Genomic DNA, 20,080 nt, shown 5'->3' with positions numbered 1-20,080 from the left:
ATTATTTTATACTTTGGGCTATTCAAAAATAGCTCATAGAGCGGCACTGAGTGCCGCGCTACGAGCTTGTAGATCAGATTTTCATTTTTTTATCGTGAACATTTGTGCAAACCTTTGAATATATATATATATTTAAAGCAAACATTTTTAACTCAAATCTTTGCTTCTGGGGATTCTACAATGTTAAGTTGCTATTCAGTATGAACACTTTTTTCATGTCAAGGACCCCCAAAATGATATGTATTTGTCCGCAGACCCCCCCCATCTCAAAATATTTTGTTCCAGGGACCCTCAGAAGCAAAGATATGAGTTAAAAATGTATATATATTGAAAGATTTTCACACATTTTAACGATTTCTTTTTCAAAAATAGCAGATACAAGCTCATAGCTATGAGCTTGTATATCTGCTAGCCAAAGAAATCGTATCTGTATAAAATGAGGCATTCCCGGTCTTAATGGATTAACCTGGAGACGTGCGGTTAGTTCTGTGATATGTCAACACACAGGATGTCTGAGTGTCAGTTAGTACCATGGGGCAGCGGTGATGTGGTTTTAATGATGATGTGTGAGGCAAGTGAGGCTCGTGTTGCATTCCCCTGCTTACCGACAGAAAACAGGTGTTTTCCTCTTCAAACTGTTTGTGGGTGTGTGAGCTACAGTTGGGATGGGTCTGTCTACTCTGTGTGCACTTGTGTGAATGGGAAAATGTGTGTGTGCGTGCATGTGTGAGTTTGCATGCACACGGTCCGTGTGTGTGTGTGTGTGTGGTATGAGCATGTGAGTGCAGGGAGCTCTTATCAGGGGTTAGTACTGTGTTTTATGACTTTACTTTGGGTAGAGCCTTTTTTTGATTGATTGAATACTTTGTTAGTCAGAAATGAACAGAACAAGGTACAGTCAGACGACATTAAGGCTAAAAGAATAATTTGTTTCCATTGTGGTCCTATAACAGGGACAGTGTACATACTGTACACTTCATTTGTTGCCCCCTAATAAATATTTTTTTAATCACAAATGTTCATCCTCAAACAGGATTAATCCATTATCGATTATAATTGGGACCCATCCCTAATAGTTACATAGAATCTTCACACTGACCTCCAAATAGGCTCTCGACGGTGAATGCCGACCCACTGATTGTTGAGTGTTATGATAGAATAGTATGTTTAATGAATGCTTTTCCCTTCTCGTTCCCTCTATCTCCCGTCCCCCTCCTACAGAAGGAGTTTGCGTCGCCCCCTCCCCTCCTGTTCAGGAAGATGAGTAACCCCGACCTGTCGCCGGCGGCAAAAGACGCCACCAAGACCAAGCTCCATCGCCAGCTGAGCCAGGATGAGAACCGTGCACGACGCAGCAGCATGGCCATGACCGGTAACACGCACACACACACACACACACACACACACACACACACACACACACACACACACACACACACACACACACACACACACACACACTAACACACATACAGCTACAAATAATAGCTGTGTTAAATGGTTTACGTAGAATACATTCAGAATTTCACGTATATATGTATTATATTTTCATAGCTTGTCAATATGAATGATGTCATCTCTAGGGCTGCAACTAGCGATAATTCTATTAGCTTCTATTGATACATGTTTCTATTAGTTGAACAATCGAGATGCACTTTTTTAAAACCATTCCAAGTGGCTATGACCTAAGTTGGCGGGCCCTGGGTAGGCAACCCGATCTGGTGAAGACCTGTGCTCCGAGGAGCACACTTTTCCAGTGTTTCTTCTCCACTGTGTTCAGACACACAGATCAGGGATCAATAATGGAAGGGGACCAATAAGTAGAACGATAATGCCATTTGATTTCAATAAAAGCACATCAATTCCCATCCTTAACCATTAGCTTCGCTGTCAATAAAAACGTTACCGGCCCGGACGGTTGGCGTAACCGTCTGGGCACCTAGGCTGGTAAACCCACGACAGCGTGTCGCGTGTTCGACTCCCGATCCCGATGACCTTTGCTGCGTGCCAACCCTCCATCTCTCTCCCCATTTCCTGTCAGACTACTGTTCCTATCAATAAAGGCAGAAAAAGCCACAAAAAAAAAAATCTTTAAATAGAAACGTTACCGTTTAACGCCCTCAAACTATAGAGGCCATTATCTTCGTTCCCTCCCCAGGTAAGCAGCTGCTGCCCCTGTCCAGCAGCCTGCACGGTGGGGTGAGCCAGCTGGCCTGGCAGGGCGCGTCTGCAGGTCTCGGAGGGCCCATGTCCACAGGAGCTCAAGGATGTGACGTCAACAACTTGGTCCGCATGAGGAACCAGACCCTGGGGCAATCCGCCCCCTCACTCACCGGACAGGTCAGTACCACAGGGATACGATACTCTGGCCTAGACAGAAAAGAATCGGTGTGAAAAGAAAAGTTGTCCTGGGTTTTAGGTTTAGATGATGTTACAAAGGTAACTAAATGGACCCGTAAACGCTGTGATACACTAAAAGCGTCAGATGCTCGCGTCATCAAACAAACCCATTGTTTTTAACGTCTGTAGCCACATTTGAGGCCGTTGTCCGTCTTTCAGAGCATGATTTTACAGCACAGACCACAAAAACACAATGACTACTCTGTTACAACAGGTTCAAGTTCAAGAGCGCTTCGCCGGTGGTCCGAGTGCTTGCGAATGCGAACGGAGAGAGAAAGGGAAGAGAATAAAGTCATGCACGGGCCCAATACTCCAGCCTGAGCAACTCTCTGATGCATGCTCACTCGTGCTATCTGATACATACACAGACAAACACAGACAGAACACACATAAGCTACTAAGAGGTAAACTTGTTGTAGTTTTATTAAACATAGTAACTGCAAGTGCCTCCCAAAAAAATGCTCACATATTAATCGGCTACAGAGTCCCGATTGGCCATTACAGAGACACATGAGGATCTTGAGCTTGAGAATAAACTAAAGCCAAGTTATATAATCCAGCATTAACCCTTTAAGACCTGAGGCCGATTCTATAAAATGCCTTCTAAACCACTAGTTCTTTCAAGATTTTTCAAAATGTTTGTGCTATTTCTGAATAGCCAACGTATAAATCTAAAATGACACTGGCTTTTAATGGGTTAAATAGCATACTTGTATTATATGAGTCTAATATGAGCCTCATTCACCCTTTATTTTGAGGCAGATGCGCCGTGCATCGTATCCACCAATACTTCTTACTCGCAACTAGTCAGGCTTCAGAGACGAGATGAGAGTTCCTAACGTAAAGCGGACTCCTCTCCTTCCATTGTCAATGAAAGGAGAGAGTTTCAGTTCACTGGCGAATTCTGCTGCACAATGGTTGACGAGAGTTATTAACGTAACTCAGGGTTGACAGAATGACGGATGTATATAACACAAAATTATCCCCGAGTATGTGCGTGTATGTTTGGCATGTCATTCGTTTCATTTGGGTTTGTACGATGCTAGATGGATAGTTTCTTTGAAGCACTATAGCGTTCTCTTTGCACTTCACTTCTGTGACCTCTTACCTTGTTGTTTGTTGACTGCTGTTCATGCTTACTCTGCTTACTTTGATTTGGCACTTGTAAGTCGCTCTGCATAAGAGCATCGGCCTAAACTGTAATTTTTGGATCCGCACTTCTATCCGATGTTCCTTCCTGAGTGTACAGTACAGTACAGTACATGTGTAGACCTGTGGTTCTGTATGGTATCACCAGAATAGCTGCTCTACAGTGGACTTTCAGCCTGGTACTATATGGGTCTTTACACACTGCAGGCTGTGCCAGCCTGACGCAGCAGTCGAAAGATGACTCATGCTTTTACAGCGCATGTGTACACACACACACACACACACACACACACACACACACACACACACACACACACACACACACACACACACACACACACACACACACACACACACGCACACACACTCCATCCACAGAGAGAAGCTCTTTCACAGGACCATGCTCACCAGCATTTGAGAAATGGAGCGTGAAGGTTGGTCTCTGCGTGAGTGTGCGTGCGCGTGTGCGTGCGTCCATGCCTACGTGCACAAAGCAACATAGTGCTGACCTACATATGAAAGTGGTCTACATAGCAACAACTCAGCTGTGTGCATCAGTGTCTGCATTCTGTTATCCTTTACTCTGTTCTGTGCACAACTCTGACTCCTTGTGGACCAGGAGGGAATTGTACCCATATGAAGATTTGTGCTCTAAGTGTAAACTGTATTTAGACAGAAATGTTTATCAACCTGTGTGATTGTTTTTCAACCCACTTTCTAAACTTGTAGAGAAACAGAGAGTGACTGTAGGTACTGGTGTTGCTACTTGCTACATCACTGCTTTGCCCACTTTAGTTTTATTTGCTAACATTAGCTCGTTGACGTTTCTATCAGGGTAACATTGGGGAATTCTGTGAAGCCTTGCTGGTATTTCATATGTTTTGTAACCAGTTCTGTTTGTTATGATATGACCCCAGCATTGTTATTCCAACAGCACAATAGAGGAAGTGTTGCCTGTGCTGGCTATGCAAGAAGAATACTGTAACAGTGGAGGGAAGTGTTTATGTGAGACATGGCAGACTTTTCCAAACCTACTGTATAGCTAATACTACTAGTCTAGAATTCTACTAGAATTCATGTTGGGGCCTCAGGATTTAAGAAAACATGACATGGGCATCCACCAGTCATACAGTGAGCCCCTGTGACTGATTCTATGATGCAGCCAATGTTTTACAGTAGCTATTTAACAATAGCACTGCTGTGGAGTTTCATTGATTGAACACTTTATTAGTCACGCACTTAAAGTATTTTGTTAAAGTCTGGTCTGGGTTATCTTATCTTTCACCATCTGAGTCTCTGTCCATTATAGAATGTACATTACCTGTACACATCCGTAGGGCTTAAAAAGCATTGCTCAGTTATCTTCAGTATACAGTAGTCAATTATGTAAACAAAACCATATGGTGTCACAGATGACAAGCATTGGTCTGATCATGAGAAGGAATGACATAAGTGAAGCTGAAGACGTGGTCGTTTGGACTAACATGTTACTTATGTTTGGGCCAGGGCTACCTCGCATCTTAAGTAAACTATTACTGTCATTGTTTTTGTTTTTTGTTTTGTCATTGAAATGAATGTACATAGCTTCCATTCTACCTTTCAAGTAAAAAAACTGAGGTGCATAATGGAAGGCTGTTTATAAATGTGTGACTAGTACTAGTTTGTGACTCCCCCTGCTGGGATAGACCTGCTGTGCCAGTTGCTAACATCTATAATTTCTGTATCCTTTTTTAATTTCTGTATAATAGTCTAGATATTGGACAAATTCTAGGTATTTGAATAAAAATGTGATTATTGTTAATATCCCTTAATATCCCTAAAGTAGAATAGTGACTGTGAAAGTAAGGTTAAGAACACAACATGTTGCACAGTATCTTTACATTACATTCAAATATAAAATGCTTATAATAAATACAATAATTTTAGTATCACCAGCAGATGGCAGCAGTGTCTGATGTGTAGTTGCACCAACCCAGAGCCTGGTTACAGTAGGTTGGGTGCATCAATTATACCACTGAACACTTACAACTTATGTGGCAAGGTGGATGTATGGTTTTAGCAGCAATTCTTTGTCTCTATACAACTTTCGTTCCCTATAGCGTATTGTTAACCCCATTGAATTTGTTTTCTGTGCCCTTAACCACTTTACGTTTATCCTTTGTTTATCCTACGGTGTTGATGACATGCCTAAAATAGGGATGCCAGGTTGAAAGTGGTTAACCACTCTGGTTGGTTAACCACAATATGTCAATTGAGGCCAGTTGTCAGTTTTGCACTAGTACATACTAGAGTACGTTTCATATGCATAACATTTTTGCGCTGATTAGGGATCAGCTGACATTGTGCTAAATGGGGTCGTCAAAAGATTTCCCTCATAATATGGGGTGGGGTCGTGGTATTAAAAAGTTTTAGAATGCCTGGTCGATGGTATTTATAGTCCTGGTTTTCTGATTATATTGTATGACCTGACCCGTCTCTCCCTTTTTGTATGGACCCGGTTGTTCATAATAAAACACTCTGCTGAGCTCACATGCTGTTCTGAAAATTATACCCCCCCCCCCACACACACACACACACACACACACACACACACACACACTCCATCATTGAATGAATGAGGTAGATTTATGACATGCATTTTCTTCCTCTCTTAATATTCCATTGCCTAGATTCACAGAGGCTCATGAAAGAAGTCTTATTCTCTAGCAGCCCAGGGAGTCAGTCTTGATTCAAGCACACTGACAGTAATGACCACAGCTACGTTATGCCTTTAACATCACCTTGCGGTTGGGAACATTAAGTGATGGTCATAGGAACATGATGTGGAAAGAAAATGAGACTCAATAACCCCAGTTTGTTTTTGTTTTGCATGATTGGCACTGTAATTGGTATGAACCCCCTCCCCCCACCCTGACTGAGTTTTGGAAAATGAAATACATCCAGCAGGAAATTGTAGATGGCTTTCTAAACGGAAAACATGGCCTGCAGCGTTATTCTAGCTGAGCAAATAATCATAGTTTATTGAGTTTCTTGTGGACACATTGATTAGAAGGTTCCTCTTCCCTGGTCGTCAGCCGATACATTCTCCCTGACATTCTCTCTCTTTCTCACTCTCTCACTGTGTCTCTCCCTCTCTCTTTTTTTTTTTTAAACTTTCTTTTTATTTATTTTTCTTAGAGCAGGTTAGGTCATGTTGGGCATCACATATACATTAAATTAAATTAGTACATTTCTGGCAGAGTTAACATTCTCATGTTAAGGGCTATTCAGTCCAGATGAAATGAGAGGGATCCTTATTTGAAGCAACTTCAGTCCTTTCGTTGAGAGATATACATAGAAATAAAAAACAAGCAGTAAAGTGTACAAAAATAAAAAGTATATAACATAGAGGTATTAAATCAAGCAAGGTATCCCCACGCATAGTACAGATTCACATACTTGTACATACATACAGATATACATTCAAAAAACCCCACTTCTTTACAGGTCTTTCACAGAACTATTTTCATATGTAATATCCATTTTAACCAGTATTTACAAAAAGTATCCATACGGAGTCTTACAGAATATGTGAGTTTCTCCATTTCGTATATGTTCTTCTCCCTCTCTCTTAGTATGTATCTCTCCCTCCATCAAACTGCATACTGTTTGAGCCACCAAAGACTAAATATAAATGTATTTTCCTGTGTACATCATCAAAAAATAAAAGTCCCATACCCGGGGAGGAGGGGACGCACAACCTCTGTGCATGCCAAAAAATATGCGCGTCAAAAGCAGTGGCACCAACTTTGTTTTAAGATGTTTTTGCATGGAAAACAATTAACAATTATTACTGTATGAAAAAACAAGGACGATGAGATCATTATTGTCAATACAATAGGGGAGCATTAACTTTCTGGGCGTTAATAAACCTGGCCATTAGACACAAGCAGGATATTGCATTTTTCAGCATGAAAATCATGGGCTATACCGTGTCCCCACGGGGTCCTGTAAAAGTGGAATGAGTGTGCATGCACACACAAGCAGCTGTCTCTCTCCAGGGTGTCAGGTACACACAGCGGCCCCAGCCTCAGGGTCAAGCCTGTCAGTCCCTGATTGATCTGAATGACTTCCATTAGTTGTTGGACAGAACACCTGAACCCCCTTAGCACTGTCTTTTTGCTCTCCTCTCCTTGTATTTCCTATACAGTAGTGTAGTACATTTCATATGATACCTATTTGTTAATATGCACAGTAAAATCTGGAGTGTTAATTTAACTGGATTGGTAGCCGTGGTCCATATTTATACTGTGTTTTGTACTGTGTAGTGTTATGAGTGAGTGTGTGTGTCTGAGTGAAGGTGTCACATGCGTGTGTGGACGCGTGGAGGTTTGTATGTTATTGGCTAGATGAGTGGAGCCTGTGTGCCCTCTTCTGGGAAAACAATTCTGGATGGCCAGATGGTGTTTGCTTCCTGGCTAATGGTCTAGGGCCTGATCTGTGTGTGTGTGTGTGTGTGTGTGTGTGTGTGTGTGCACGCACATGTGTGTGCATGAAAAGAAAGTAACTGTGAGTTACTTACAGTAGCCATTAACTGAGAATCACCTGGTAACCCCTGTAAGAGGCAGGTGGTGTTTATGTGAGTGTGTGTGATTGCCTTGCACCTGGACTACATGCACGCGCACGTGCACACACACACACACACACACACACACACACATTTGAATATGAAAAATGGAAATATTCTCCATTGAGTGCTCGTGTCCAATCATGTTTCAGTATTCGCTCTTTGTACTCGCCAGTAGTAAGGAGTGGGCACTGGGAACTGTGGCGTTAACGACGCAGGTCCAAATTAGCATAGCATTTGCATTTGTTTTGAAAACTGGAAGCTAGAGGGTGAATATTGAGCTTGACATGAAAGCAGTGCAGCTTTGTTGCAGGCGGTGCGCTGTCGTTTGACACTGGGCAGGGAGAGACGGAAGAACTGCCCTGTCATGTTTCACAGATGAGCATCAAAGTGATCATGTTAAGTCACTTTCTATTCCGTGGTTGTTGGAAATGGGCCTCGCGGCTCGCCAGCGACATTTGTCTAATACAGAGAAAGCTAAAGAATATTAAAATAAGGTCTTTGTGTGTGTATTCCGGTTTGGAAAAAGGAGACTGGTATACTTAGTCTTCTGCATTTGACAGAAGTGCACGCACGCACACACACACACACACACACACACACACACACACACATACTCACTTGTAAATATGCTCATTAAGGACAATGTATTGGGAGGTCAAAGCATACTGTAGGTATACCATACTGCACATACGGTGTAGAAGTACTCTTTGGAGGTATATTGTACAGTATGTACATTATACTTAGAGAACCTGCTGTAACAGCGTGTGTGTGTGTGTGTGTGTGTGTGTGTGTGTGTGTGTGTGTGTGAGAGAGAGAGAGCAGGGGAACAGGAACAGGATGACCTGGCTTGCCTTAAAAATACATGAGCACACACTGAATAATTGCTGTGCTCATTTGTCACTTTTGCCACTGCGACCGATGGCGACAAAGACTAACGAAGATGCCAGATGGCAGGTGATGTGGGCAGATGTGCCGTGGTCCAGCCCATTTTTTATTTGATCTTTAACCACGTGAACTCTAGCATCCCTATTCTACCCTGGGCAATGAAGTATATTAGGGTTTAAGTGGTTGATTAGGTTCTTTGGTTGTCCCTTTGTGCTGGATTATTGACATGGGCGTGGTGATAGTGTTTGAAAGTTAGGACAGACAGATGAAGGCGTGTGTCAGCCACGTGCTCTCAATGTCACGATGAATTTGATCATAACAACGTGTCAACACCCCACCAATGCAATCGCCGTCCAACTGCCTTTTGCAGACGAAACAGGATTTGTTGCTTAGGATGTCTCTGCGTCCAGCCCTGCGGCCCATTTTTTTTTTTCTTCTTTTGTACTCCAGGCCGTCAATGCATCGATTGAGTGTGTGTCATTTAGAGACCATAGACCAACCACCTGCACATACAATAATGCACACACGATTCACAAAATTAAACTATCCAGGGTGGCTCCGTGAAAATGGAACACACCACTCTCACTTTTTTGGGATGATGAAAAGACCACCTTTCTTGTGCCAGCAGACAGAACAAATGTAGGCCAATTCGTGGATAGCAGCATTTCTAATATGCCTGGAACAGTGTTTTTATTGAAATTTGAACCAGTCCTGCACTGACTGACAATCTGACATCACTTTAAAAGCAGCACAAATGCAGTATGACGTCATGCGTTGGATCCTGGAGGGAGGGAAGTGCACGTGGCTTCACTCCTGTTGACAGACGGGACAGTTTAAAAGTGACCACAAAAAAAAACAGAAACGCACTGCGTATAATTGCCCGTGCCACATGCACACGTTGTTGCGGATGTCAAAGTCAGAGCTTGTTCTGGGCTGTTGAACGGTTGACATACTGTACTTTACGTGGTGGGTTGAGGTTGTTCATCTGACAAACGGCCCTCGGTAGAACCGCTGCATTAGCGGTTCTGCCGAGGTGAGTAGTGATGACTCATGCTCAAGGTTAAGATAGGATAAGATAAGATAACCTTTATTGATCCCCAGATGCAAATGCAGGTGTCATAGCAGCAACCGCAGTCAGAAGCCCGATTTATGCTTTGTCCTACGACGGTGTCGCGCGTTGAATATTGACGATTTACAAGCGTGTAAATCAGATATTTTCGGCGCGTGACATTGTCATACGACAGACCATGAATTAAGCATGAGAGTCGAGAACCAAACCAAGTGTCCAGCTGTAGGAGACACACTGGGGCTGTGATCCGGTTGTTCTCTCACACAGGAAATGGAACAAAATGTGTGTGTGTGGATGGAAAGGGAGTCAGCTTATCTTCCTCCACATACTGTATCTACATAATCTCACTTTCTCTCACACACACACACACACACACACACACACACACACACACACACACACTCTCTCCAATCTCCATCTCGCCTCGGGCTGTCGGTTCCCTTTGTCATATTCATGAGTCACAGCCAAAGGAGGGCACAGTGTACCTTGACTGCCCCAGTCTCCTGCTGAGAGAGCACTTACCTGCATCACGCACGCCCGCAGCCACGCACGCACACCCCACATATTTTAGCTTCTCGAGATAGCTGCAGTACATCGCTAGCTGGCCTACAGCCACAGCTGAAAGGCCTAAGCGTAGAGCACAGGCGTGTGCGTGTGCACACGCACGTGTGTTTGCACGTTGCAATACGTGTGCTGGAATGAAGTGACCTTCAGTGCAGCCAGCTCTATTGTCCTGCTAGCTTAGCGCTAGAGCCGCTATTATGAGATAGCTAGCGAATAGCAAACAGAAAGATAATGTAGTAAAACAAACCAAAAAACTTCTCTTCCACCACAGTGAAATCCGTAAGATTTGTACAAATGGCGTCTGTACATTCTCATTACACTATTGTTACATTTGATCTCCCACAGTTAAATTCACACTGAGGACTGTACTGTGCATGGCAGAAACCTCAGTAGAGGAACAAACTGAAAACGCACTGACCTGAGTTGAGCTTAAAATCATTTCACAACTGCCCCCCCCCCCCCATGCTCCACCCGAGATATTGATGACAGTAAGGGATATCATCCTGTTGTTTCCCATGGGTCCTCTGTGCAATGCGGTAATGAAACACGCTGGATAAAGGTCAATGGGAACGGATCCTCAAGCTGAAAGTTCCGGTGATTTGTTTACTGAGATCTACCATCTTAAGTTGAGCTGTAGAGTAGACAACACAATGCATCACGGAAAGCTTTGCAATGGGTTTCAGTGTTTCAGTGTTGGATTACTGTACCGTAAACACTTGGAGGTACAAACGATACTCAAAGGCATAAACAGAACTAATACAGACGTTACTAAAAGGAAACTTCACAGAATTTCCTAATTCCCACTGTCCTAAAGTGAGGAGATCAAGAGTATCGTGTGGCAAAACAATTCGCTGTTCTCTGTGTATTTCTCCACGAAATGTTGACGTAGTCCTGGGTGTCTAGTAGTGGGGGGTTACATTCATGCCCAGTGCGGGAGAAGGTGGTGGCCAACTGTTGAGGATTGTGTTTTGTTATGGAAAAGGCTTTGGAAATTGTTGCATTTATCGACCGTGAAGAAGTGGGTTTGAGGAGTTTGTTGATGGTGGAGAGAATGGCACTCTAGGATTGCCACTGCCAGACTGGACTCTTGTAATCTTTTTTGTGGTGTTAGCATCATATTTGACTGTGTCTTCTTTTCCAACTTAAATCCATTCTCTGCAGTGATAATGAGCAATGTTTCATTCAAGTCTCTTTCTAAGCCATAATACCATAAATACAGTACGCTGTGTTAGCTCTTGTTTTCTGAATGCACACATGACCCAGTACAGTAAGTACAAGTGGTTTAGTCTCCTCTCACTGTGTCCTTCATGGTCAAATTAAGGTTGTGTGTGTGTGTGTGTGTGTGTGCGCGCGCCTATCCGTTAAATGCAATTATCTCTATATGAGCCACACTACTCATTCCCTATTCCTTTCTAAGCCCCCCAGGACACCAGGCTTCTGTAGACGCTATCATAGACCTGCACTGCACTCCTCATTAACACGTACAGCCACTCTTCATCCACAGTTGTTCTCTGTTCTCTGTTTAGTTTCCGCATTACAACCCTCCCCTCTCTTTCTTTCCCTCCCTCCCCTCTCTTTTATGGACTGCAAATTTAGCTGTTCTTGTCATCCCCTGTTCTGCCTCCTCTTCCCCTTTCTCTCAAGTTTAGTAGGAAAGACTCAGATCAGGAAAAAGTCATTTGGTCCCTTGGCAGAAGTCATGTAGGGTTTAAAAAACAAAACAAAAAAGAAAGTCACGTGGGGTTAGATGCTGGGTTAGCAGGCTAACGTCCTATTGAAGTACAGCACAGATTACTGAGAGAGAGAGAGAGAGAGAGAGAGAGAGAGAGAGAGAGAGAGAGAGAGGCTGTAGGCCACAGGACTGCAGTGTCCTTGTCTGAACTTGGGCTGGGCAGCAGAGGGCCAGTCGATGGGTGCGAGCAGTGAACAGCTCGCGGCTCGATAGCCCTTCCCCGGTGCTCTGCGTCTCTTTGTGTCTGTCAGCGCTCCGTGCCAGCAAGGCTGAGTAAGTGGCCACCACTTGGCTAATGAGCCGACATGGAAGAATTGGATGGGGTCAGTTTGAGTCGAAACAGGTGTACCGTTTTCACTCACTTATGGAAGGTTTCAGTCTCGGTAGGACAGTGTTGTTTTTCCTGCCCATGGCTAACAAGAGGAGTTTTAAATATTTGGTTGAGCATCCATCCATCTTCAACCGCTTATGCGGAATCGGGTCGCGGGGGGTAAAAGTTCCAACAGAGTCTTCCCTTTCCCGAGCAACATTAGCAATTTCCTCCGGGGGGATCCAGAGGCGTTCCAAGGCCAGTGTGGAGATATAATCCCCCCATCTGGTCCTTGGTCTGCCACGTGGTCTCTTCCCAGTCGTACGTCCAGTGAAGATCTCCCCAGGGAGACGCTAGGGAGGCATCCGTAGATGCCCGAACCACCTAAACTGGCTCATTTCCATGTCAAGGAGCAGCGGTTCTACTCCGAGGCTCTCACGGATGACCGAACTCCCCACCCTATCTCTTTTGTTTCTCCTTTTTTTTGACTGCACCACCGTGCCCCCCTCACCCTATCTCTAAGTGAGAGGCCGACCACCCGTCTGAGAAAACACATTTCGGCCGCTTGTATCCGCGATCCATGACCCACACTTCCCGACCATAGGTGAGAGTATGAACGAAGATTTAACATGGGTTTAAATACGATTGCAGAGGCAAAAAAGTTGCCTGTTTGTGTGTCTTTCTGTGGTGTGTGTGTGTATGTTTAATCGAATCTTGACAGGTTACAGTGGGCCGAACAGGACACTGCACCACTGACTGCACTCCAATTCATATCTCTCTCGCTCCCTCTTTTTCTCTCTTCCCCCTTCTCGCTCCCCTGCCTCTCGTCTGGCCCACCGGGTGTGAGTGTTATTAAACTCGGCTAGATTCATATATTCTGTCCATCACAGGCCCAGCACCCCCACACACTCTCCATACCAGCATGCTGCTTATTCCACATCTCATCACAGGATGCTCCAGCAGAGCTGCTGAATCATCCGTCTGTTTGTCTGTCTGTCCCCTATTGTGTGTGTGTGTGTGTGTGTGTGTGTGTGTGTGTGTGTGTGTGTGTGTGTGTGTGTGTGTGTGTGTGTGTGTGTGTGTGTGTGTGTGTGTAAAATAGAATGTACGTTCACATTTGTTAGTTGATCACTGATGTCTTCTATTTGGTTTAGTATTACTGTATGTATGTAAACATATTTTAAGGGGGAAAAAATGATGTTTTGCCAGCTGACAAGTATAGAGCCCTTAATCTAGATCTGGGTTGGGCATTGTCATTATTATTGCTCATCGACAACAATGAGAGCAAAAATAAGAAGAAAGAAAGAAGAAAAATAAATGAATTGAAAACAACAAAAAACAACGACATTGGCCCAAAAGTATCATTTGTATTTTTGGCTACTAATATATATAAATATATATATATATATCTTTTAAACAACTTTAACTTTTGTGTGTGTGTGTGTGTGTGTGTGTGTGTGTGTGTGTGTGTGTGTGTGTGTGTGTGTGTGTGTTCTCAATCCATTTGTATGTGTGTGCATGCGTGCGTGTATGCATGATTGAGACAGTGTGCGTGCGTGTATGTACATGTTTAAGATTAGCCTTCCTTACTTTGTCTTCCCACTGTGCTTCCAGGCTCTGATAACTTGAGACAAATCCGTTTCTCCTCTTTCCTCGTTTGTTGCCGTGGTGACCTTTTAGAGCTGTCGCCGCGGGTGACGGTGAATCGGACTTTTATAATTGGCCGAGCTGCAAACAGCGCGTTCTCCACTGCCCCCAAAGCTTTACTAGACCCATAATTACTGGCCGTTACATATCTATATGTCTAAAGGCTGCTTAACTTCTCTCTCTTTCTCTCGTTCTCTATCTCAATCTCTCTCTTCCTCTCTGTCGCTCTCTGGCTGCTCCCTCCCTCTGTTTTTCACATCTCTGTCATCATCCTGTCTTTACCCCAATTCCCCAGTTTTCCATGTTCTCATCTAACTTCCATTAAATCGCTCTCTGTCTCTCTCTCTTTTCACAAAGTCGTTTTCACCTGTCTCTCTCCCAGCCCCCAGTGGACTGGTCAAGCATTGTGAGAGCAGAGGTGGTCTCGCTTAAGTGTTTTTTCTAACCTGCAGTGTGAGAAAATATCCTCTGTCTGCAGCTCTGTGAAGGTATCTTTACTTTACTAACTTCATAGCAAGAACGAAATCAATCTCCACTTTCTTTTTTAATTTACAGGCTTTATTTAGCTCATTACCTACTGCTTCGGAATGACAGACACACACACACACACACACACACACACACACACACACACACACACACACACACACACACACACACACACACACACACACACACACACACACACACACACACACACACACACACACAGAGAACATTACAGAGGTAAGTTTGCAGGTTCATTAAGTTCCCGCTTGATTTTTGACTGTATTGAGTTAATTATCCCCCGCTTCTCTGTGATACACGCACGCACTCATGCACACGCACACACACATATATATCCTGCGGTGAGATCCTGCTTCACTGGCTCTACATGGCAATTAAGAGCGGCTATGAAAAATGAACGCTGTCTGGCTGAGATCAGTGCACGTTCAGAATGCACAGAGGGAAAACAAACGCAGGATTATCCAAGCCCCCAGGCTACTAATTTCTCCAAAAAATAATTAGCTCTCCCTCTCCCCTCCCTCACTGTCTTTGCCTTTCTTTCTCCTTTTCTTTCTTCAAAGGAGAAAAAAAACAAAAAACAAGAATGAGAACTCCTTCAAGTGGAAATGTGCATTCGGCTCCCCCCAGGAAAACTCATTCCACTAGTTCCAGGCTTTTGACTTTCTGAAAACTTGGTACGACGCTTTGAAATGAAGGGAGTGACGGGGGACGGGGACGGGGACGGGGGGTAATGCTTAGTGGGGTATAGAATGACTTGGGGGACTGATCCGTTGCCTGTTTAGTAAGTGGGTAAACAGCTGTTGTCAAAATCTGTGTGGCTTTTAAAATCGTATTTCACCACCTGAACCAATAATTAAACATATTCCAATATGGTCCATGCCAGTCATGCAACTACTGACCCACTGTGTTGCAGGAGAAATACACAGAAGACATAGGGTATTTTTCCCCACACTATGAAACCACAGCCACGTCAATATGACAACATAAACCAACCATGGCCACGTCACTATGACAACATAACCATAAACAAACCACGAGTCAGCTCCATATATGGGCATAAAAGGGACGAGGACTGTCAGATACAGATATCTCCATATGTGGGCATAAAAGAGACACTCATTATGACTCCGACGGATCGGCAGTGCGACGTTGAGGCCCGAACCTCTAGTAGGTAAAAAATTGGCGACATTTCCGTTTAATACTGATGATTTTAACTGATGTCCTTCTTGCAAAATGACCATTTTGCCTCCATTCACTTTGCTGTGGATGCAGGGGGTTTGTTGAGCAAAGGGACGATGCTGGGATACCTTGCCTTGTGGGGGAAAAACCTCGGGCAAATTTAAGTTGAGCAAAGTAGTTAACTTCATGCAGATGAGAGTAGTGGGTGCGTCGAGAGCCTGTCACATCGTCCAAAACACTCTTATCTCTCTTTCCCCCTACCTCTCCTTCTACCTTCCTCTCTCTCTCTCTCTTACCTCCCTCCTTTACTGCCTTCCTTATGTTGTCCTCTGTCCCTCCTTTTCTCTGCCTCCACGTTCACCATGACAACACCACTTGTGCTCGCTCTCCTCTTCCACCCACCCAATTCTACCTCACCTCTCTCTCTCTCTCTCTCTCTCTCTCTCTGCATTGTGCATTGTTTCATTCAGTCTCTCGCTCGTCCATATTCTCTCAGTTCAGTCCTTTCCAGTGTCTGTCTCCAGTACAATGTGTAGAGTTTTAACTACTGGCTATGAGGACCAGGGTGAGGCTAGCAGCTGTCTATTTTAACCCATTCAATCCGGGAACGCATCTATGTCATTTTAGGTTTCTTTGGCTATTTTTTTTAAAATAAATCGTGAAAATGTGTGCACATCTTTGAATATATTCATACATTTTTAACTCAAATCTATGCCTCTGGTGGGGGTCTCTGGAACAAAATATTTTGAGATGAGGCGTCCACGGCTAAATGCATATCATTTTGGGGGTCCTTGACATGAAAAAAGTTTTCAAAATTAAGTAATTAACCTGTTTGTGGTTAATTTCATGTACACAGTAGCTACATTATATTTTAAGTGTAGGAGCAGCTATTGTGATGTTGTCAGCATTGTAACATTTGATCACCCATTTAAACGGTAACTCCATATACCACATCAAGTGAATGGGGAGCCCCTCATAACTACAACTTTAAACTGTTACTGTAAACTTGGCTGAAACCATGGTAGCTGACATCCAGTGCAGCTCTTAACTTTACATGGCAGACAACGCTTCTTAGCTCATGGCACCACCACCTTCTGCTGGCACTGCAACAGCCATCTGCTACAGTACATGTCCCTGTGTGTGTGTGTGTGTGTGTGTGTGTGTGTGTGTGTGTGTGTGTGTGTGTGTGTGTGTCTGTCTGTGTGTGTCTGACTGGGACATATAGGTTGGCACACTTCTTGCCTTGTGTGCGCGCAGGTGCATGTGCGTTTCTACGCATGTGTGCATTCATGCCTTTGTGCATCGCCCGGTCGTTCTCTGTGAGGGGTTCAGGAGGAAGCCCTCGAGGTTGAGGACTGGTGCCCAGGGTGAGAGCACCACACGGCGGACACAGCTGTCCCCAACACACCCCCTGTTCCTCCAGGCCTCGTCCCTGTCATTTGCTATGGGCATGTCGGGAGGAGACAAATTAATAAGTGAAGCAATGACTGAAGGCCCTGTATTCTGTCTAACCTTGAGAGAAAGAGAGAGTGGGAGAGGGAGGCATATAGCTTGATATGTATTCAGAGATAATTATACACAGAAAGATGCACAAATACATCACACATGCATAGCCATTGTGCCGGATTTATATGTAGGTAGTTGCATGCAGATATTTACAGTTCACAACGGCAACAATGCGAGGCGTTGTGAGTGTGTAGCTCGGCTATTTTATGTGTGACTAACTCTGCGACTAACCTTTGTTGCATCTTGCCAGGTACTATGTGTAAATATGTAGATACTTTGTTTGTTTCTTCCCTCTTGCCCCCATTCTTCTTCCCTTTTTTTTCTGTGGAAATAAAAAAACAGTAGAACGAAAACGAATTTCACCCACTTTTTTTACTTCTGTAAATCTGTTAAAATAAAGCTGATTCTGATCTTCCATCTTGTTTTCAAATGGGTTACGATGCCAATTCTAAACTCCGTTCACCCTTGCGTTCTGTTCTTCATAACATACAGTACTTTTCCAGTATTTGTCACTCACCCATAAAAAAAAACACAACTAATCCTAGTCACCTTGGCAACAATGTGCAGTCCAAAGGGTTGAGACTGTGCATCCTCTGCTTGGGAATGGATCCGTTGATGTTTCTCCCTCTCTTTTCTGTTTTTATTTATGTCACTCTCTCCTCTTCTCGCTCCCTCTTTTCTACGTTCCATTGATGGTTCAGTAGCTGATAACAATTAAGCACTGTTGCACAAGAGTTATTGTGTTGCCTCTTATTATTGCCATGACTGTGATGTACCGTTAGCGTCACTGAAGCGGCAATAATAAATGACAGTACGGAACCCTTGAGTATAATATTGTGGTTACTGATTAATGGTTATCAACAATGAATCAAGCAATTGTTTTTAACCTCATTCAAAAAGGTTGTATCATACTAGTGTTGAAAACGAGCGAGTACTGTACTAGCCTACTTCCAATAATTCCAACAGCAGCCTAGAAAAAAAGTTGGTGTTAGCTAGATAGATAATGCATCTCTTTTTTCATGGAAATGGTAAGAGAGATGTTACACTTACCAGACTGATATTTGCAGTAATGAGGCATATTTCATTTGAACACGAAGTGTGCTTTATCATGATAATTTGAGCACAGCTGAAAGCCTATTGTGACAAAATGCTCCCCATTGTATAATAGGACATACAGTACAGGGACTCACACGGACATACGCCTCCTATTTTCATTATTTTCATGTTTCATTTGGATGGCCTGTCTTGCTGTGTGTCATCATGACCTTTAGTGGCCATAATCACTTTAGACTTTGAGCATATTCTGTTCTTCCACCATTTTCTTATTTACAAAGGGAGAAGGAGCCCAGATCACTTGCCATTCAGCGGCAGCTGCGGTTGCTTTTATTTGTCGTTGGCTGGTTTGATTGCTCTGTGTTTTTGTAGACGTTGAATAGCTCTCTCTCCTCAGGTCACACTGGTTCACATGACGGTTTTTAAACCCCCCAGGGCCAACTTGTCTATCGTTCTGAAAGCCCTTTGTCAGGGCTAGATACGGCCATGAGGGGAATTTGTAATTTGTGTGTGTGTGTGGCTTTCCGTTGGTGTCTGTGTTTGTCCTTCCTTATAATAAAAAAATATCTGAGACTCTCCTCCTCTTCTCTGTCCACCTCCTACTTTTTATCGATTTGTCTCCCTCTTTTACTCTCTCTCTCTCTCTCTTTTGTCTGTTTTCAATTTTTTTCCTTGTACTGTATTTCTGAACTCAGTCATACTCAGCTCAGCTGTGGTGCAAATGGCAAAACACATTCATTTCAGTTGCTTCATTATGCGCACGCACGCACGCATGCACGCACGCACGCACACAGAGAGAGAGACAAATGTGGACACTCAGCCACAGAGCTGCTCAGAGTGGACACTGGACACATTCCCTATTAGTCTCAAACACCAATTTTTCAATCTAGGCTAGTCTCACTCAGACAGCCCTCAGCTCTAGTGTTTTATTAATGGGACTTATGACACACACGCGCACACGCACACATCCATATCCATGTCTGTGTTTGATAAGGAGCCCTGCCAGGCTGATTCTGTCATTTCTTATTTAAATCTTTTGAATTTTTTTTGCATAGTTGAGAGAGTAGAGTAGATACAAGACACTGAGGACAGAGAGAGAGAGCAGACATGCGATTCAAATTCCGCTCTTCACAACTGACTGATGTGGCAGTGCACTAAAGGGCTTGATATACTTTGTTACGCGGCGTCCGCATAGCAAACATAGCAGATTTACAAGCTCACTATGCGTTGTGCCGCCACACATTCTGAGCTTAGAGATCTGCAATTTTCACTGCGCGACGCCGGCACGCAGCTAAGTATAAATCCGACTTAACTGGCTGAGCCACCAGCCCCCACCTGCTTCAGTCATTGATTGGCAGGTGGATTGATTGCATGCGGGCATTGATTAGTGGGGTCTGGTGAGGCGGAACTTCCTCCCGTCAGTCAGGGCAGGAAATAGACTGTGTATCCTAATTATTGTGTGTGTGTGTG

At 43.8% G+C, this 20,080-nt stretch overlaps 1 protein-coding gene across 9 annotated transcripts in view; it reads left to right on the top strand.

Moving 5' to 3' along the window:
- Window positions 1-20,080, top strand: part of mast2 (microtubule associated serine/threonine kinase 2) — a 206,502-nt gene that overhangs the window by 41,826 nt on the left and 144,596 nt on the right. For all 9 annotated transcript variants that reach the window (XM_084065797.1, XM_084065801.1, XM_084065795.1 and 6 more), the window contains exons 2-3: window positions 1,222-1,372; window positions 2,159-2,340. In XM_084065797.1, coding sequence (XP_083921923.1) covers window positions 1,222-1,372; window positions 2,159-2,340 — 333 coding nt within the window. The remainder of the gene's footprint in view (window positions 1-1,221; window positions 1,373-2,158; window positions 2,341-20,080) is intronic.

The sequence above is a fragment of the Gymnoscopelus microlampas genome, assembly GCF_963454915.1.
Source record: "Gymnoscopelus microlampas genome assembly, chromosome: 9".
NCBI lineage: Eukaryota > Metazoa > Chordata > Actinopteri > Myctophiformes > Myctophidae > Gymnoscopelus > Gymnoscopelus microlampas.
The sequence above is the reverse complement of the archived record's forward strand: the minus strand, read 5'-3'. Positions and strand labels throughout refer to the sequence as shown.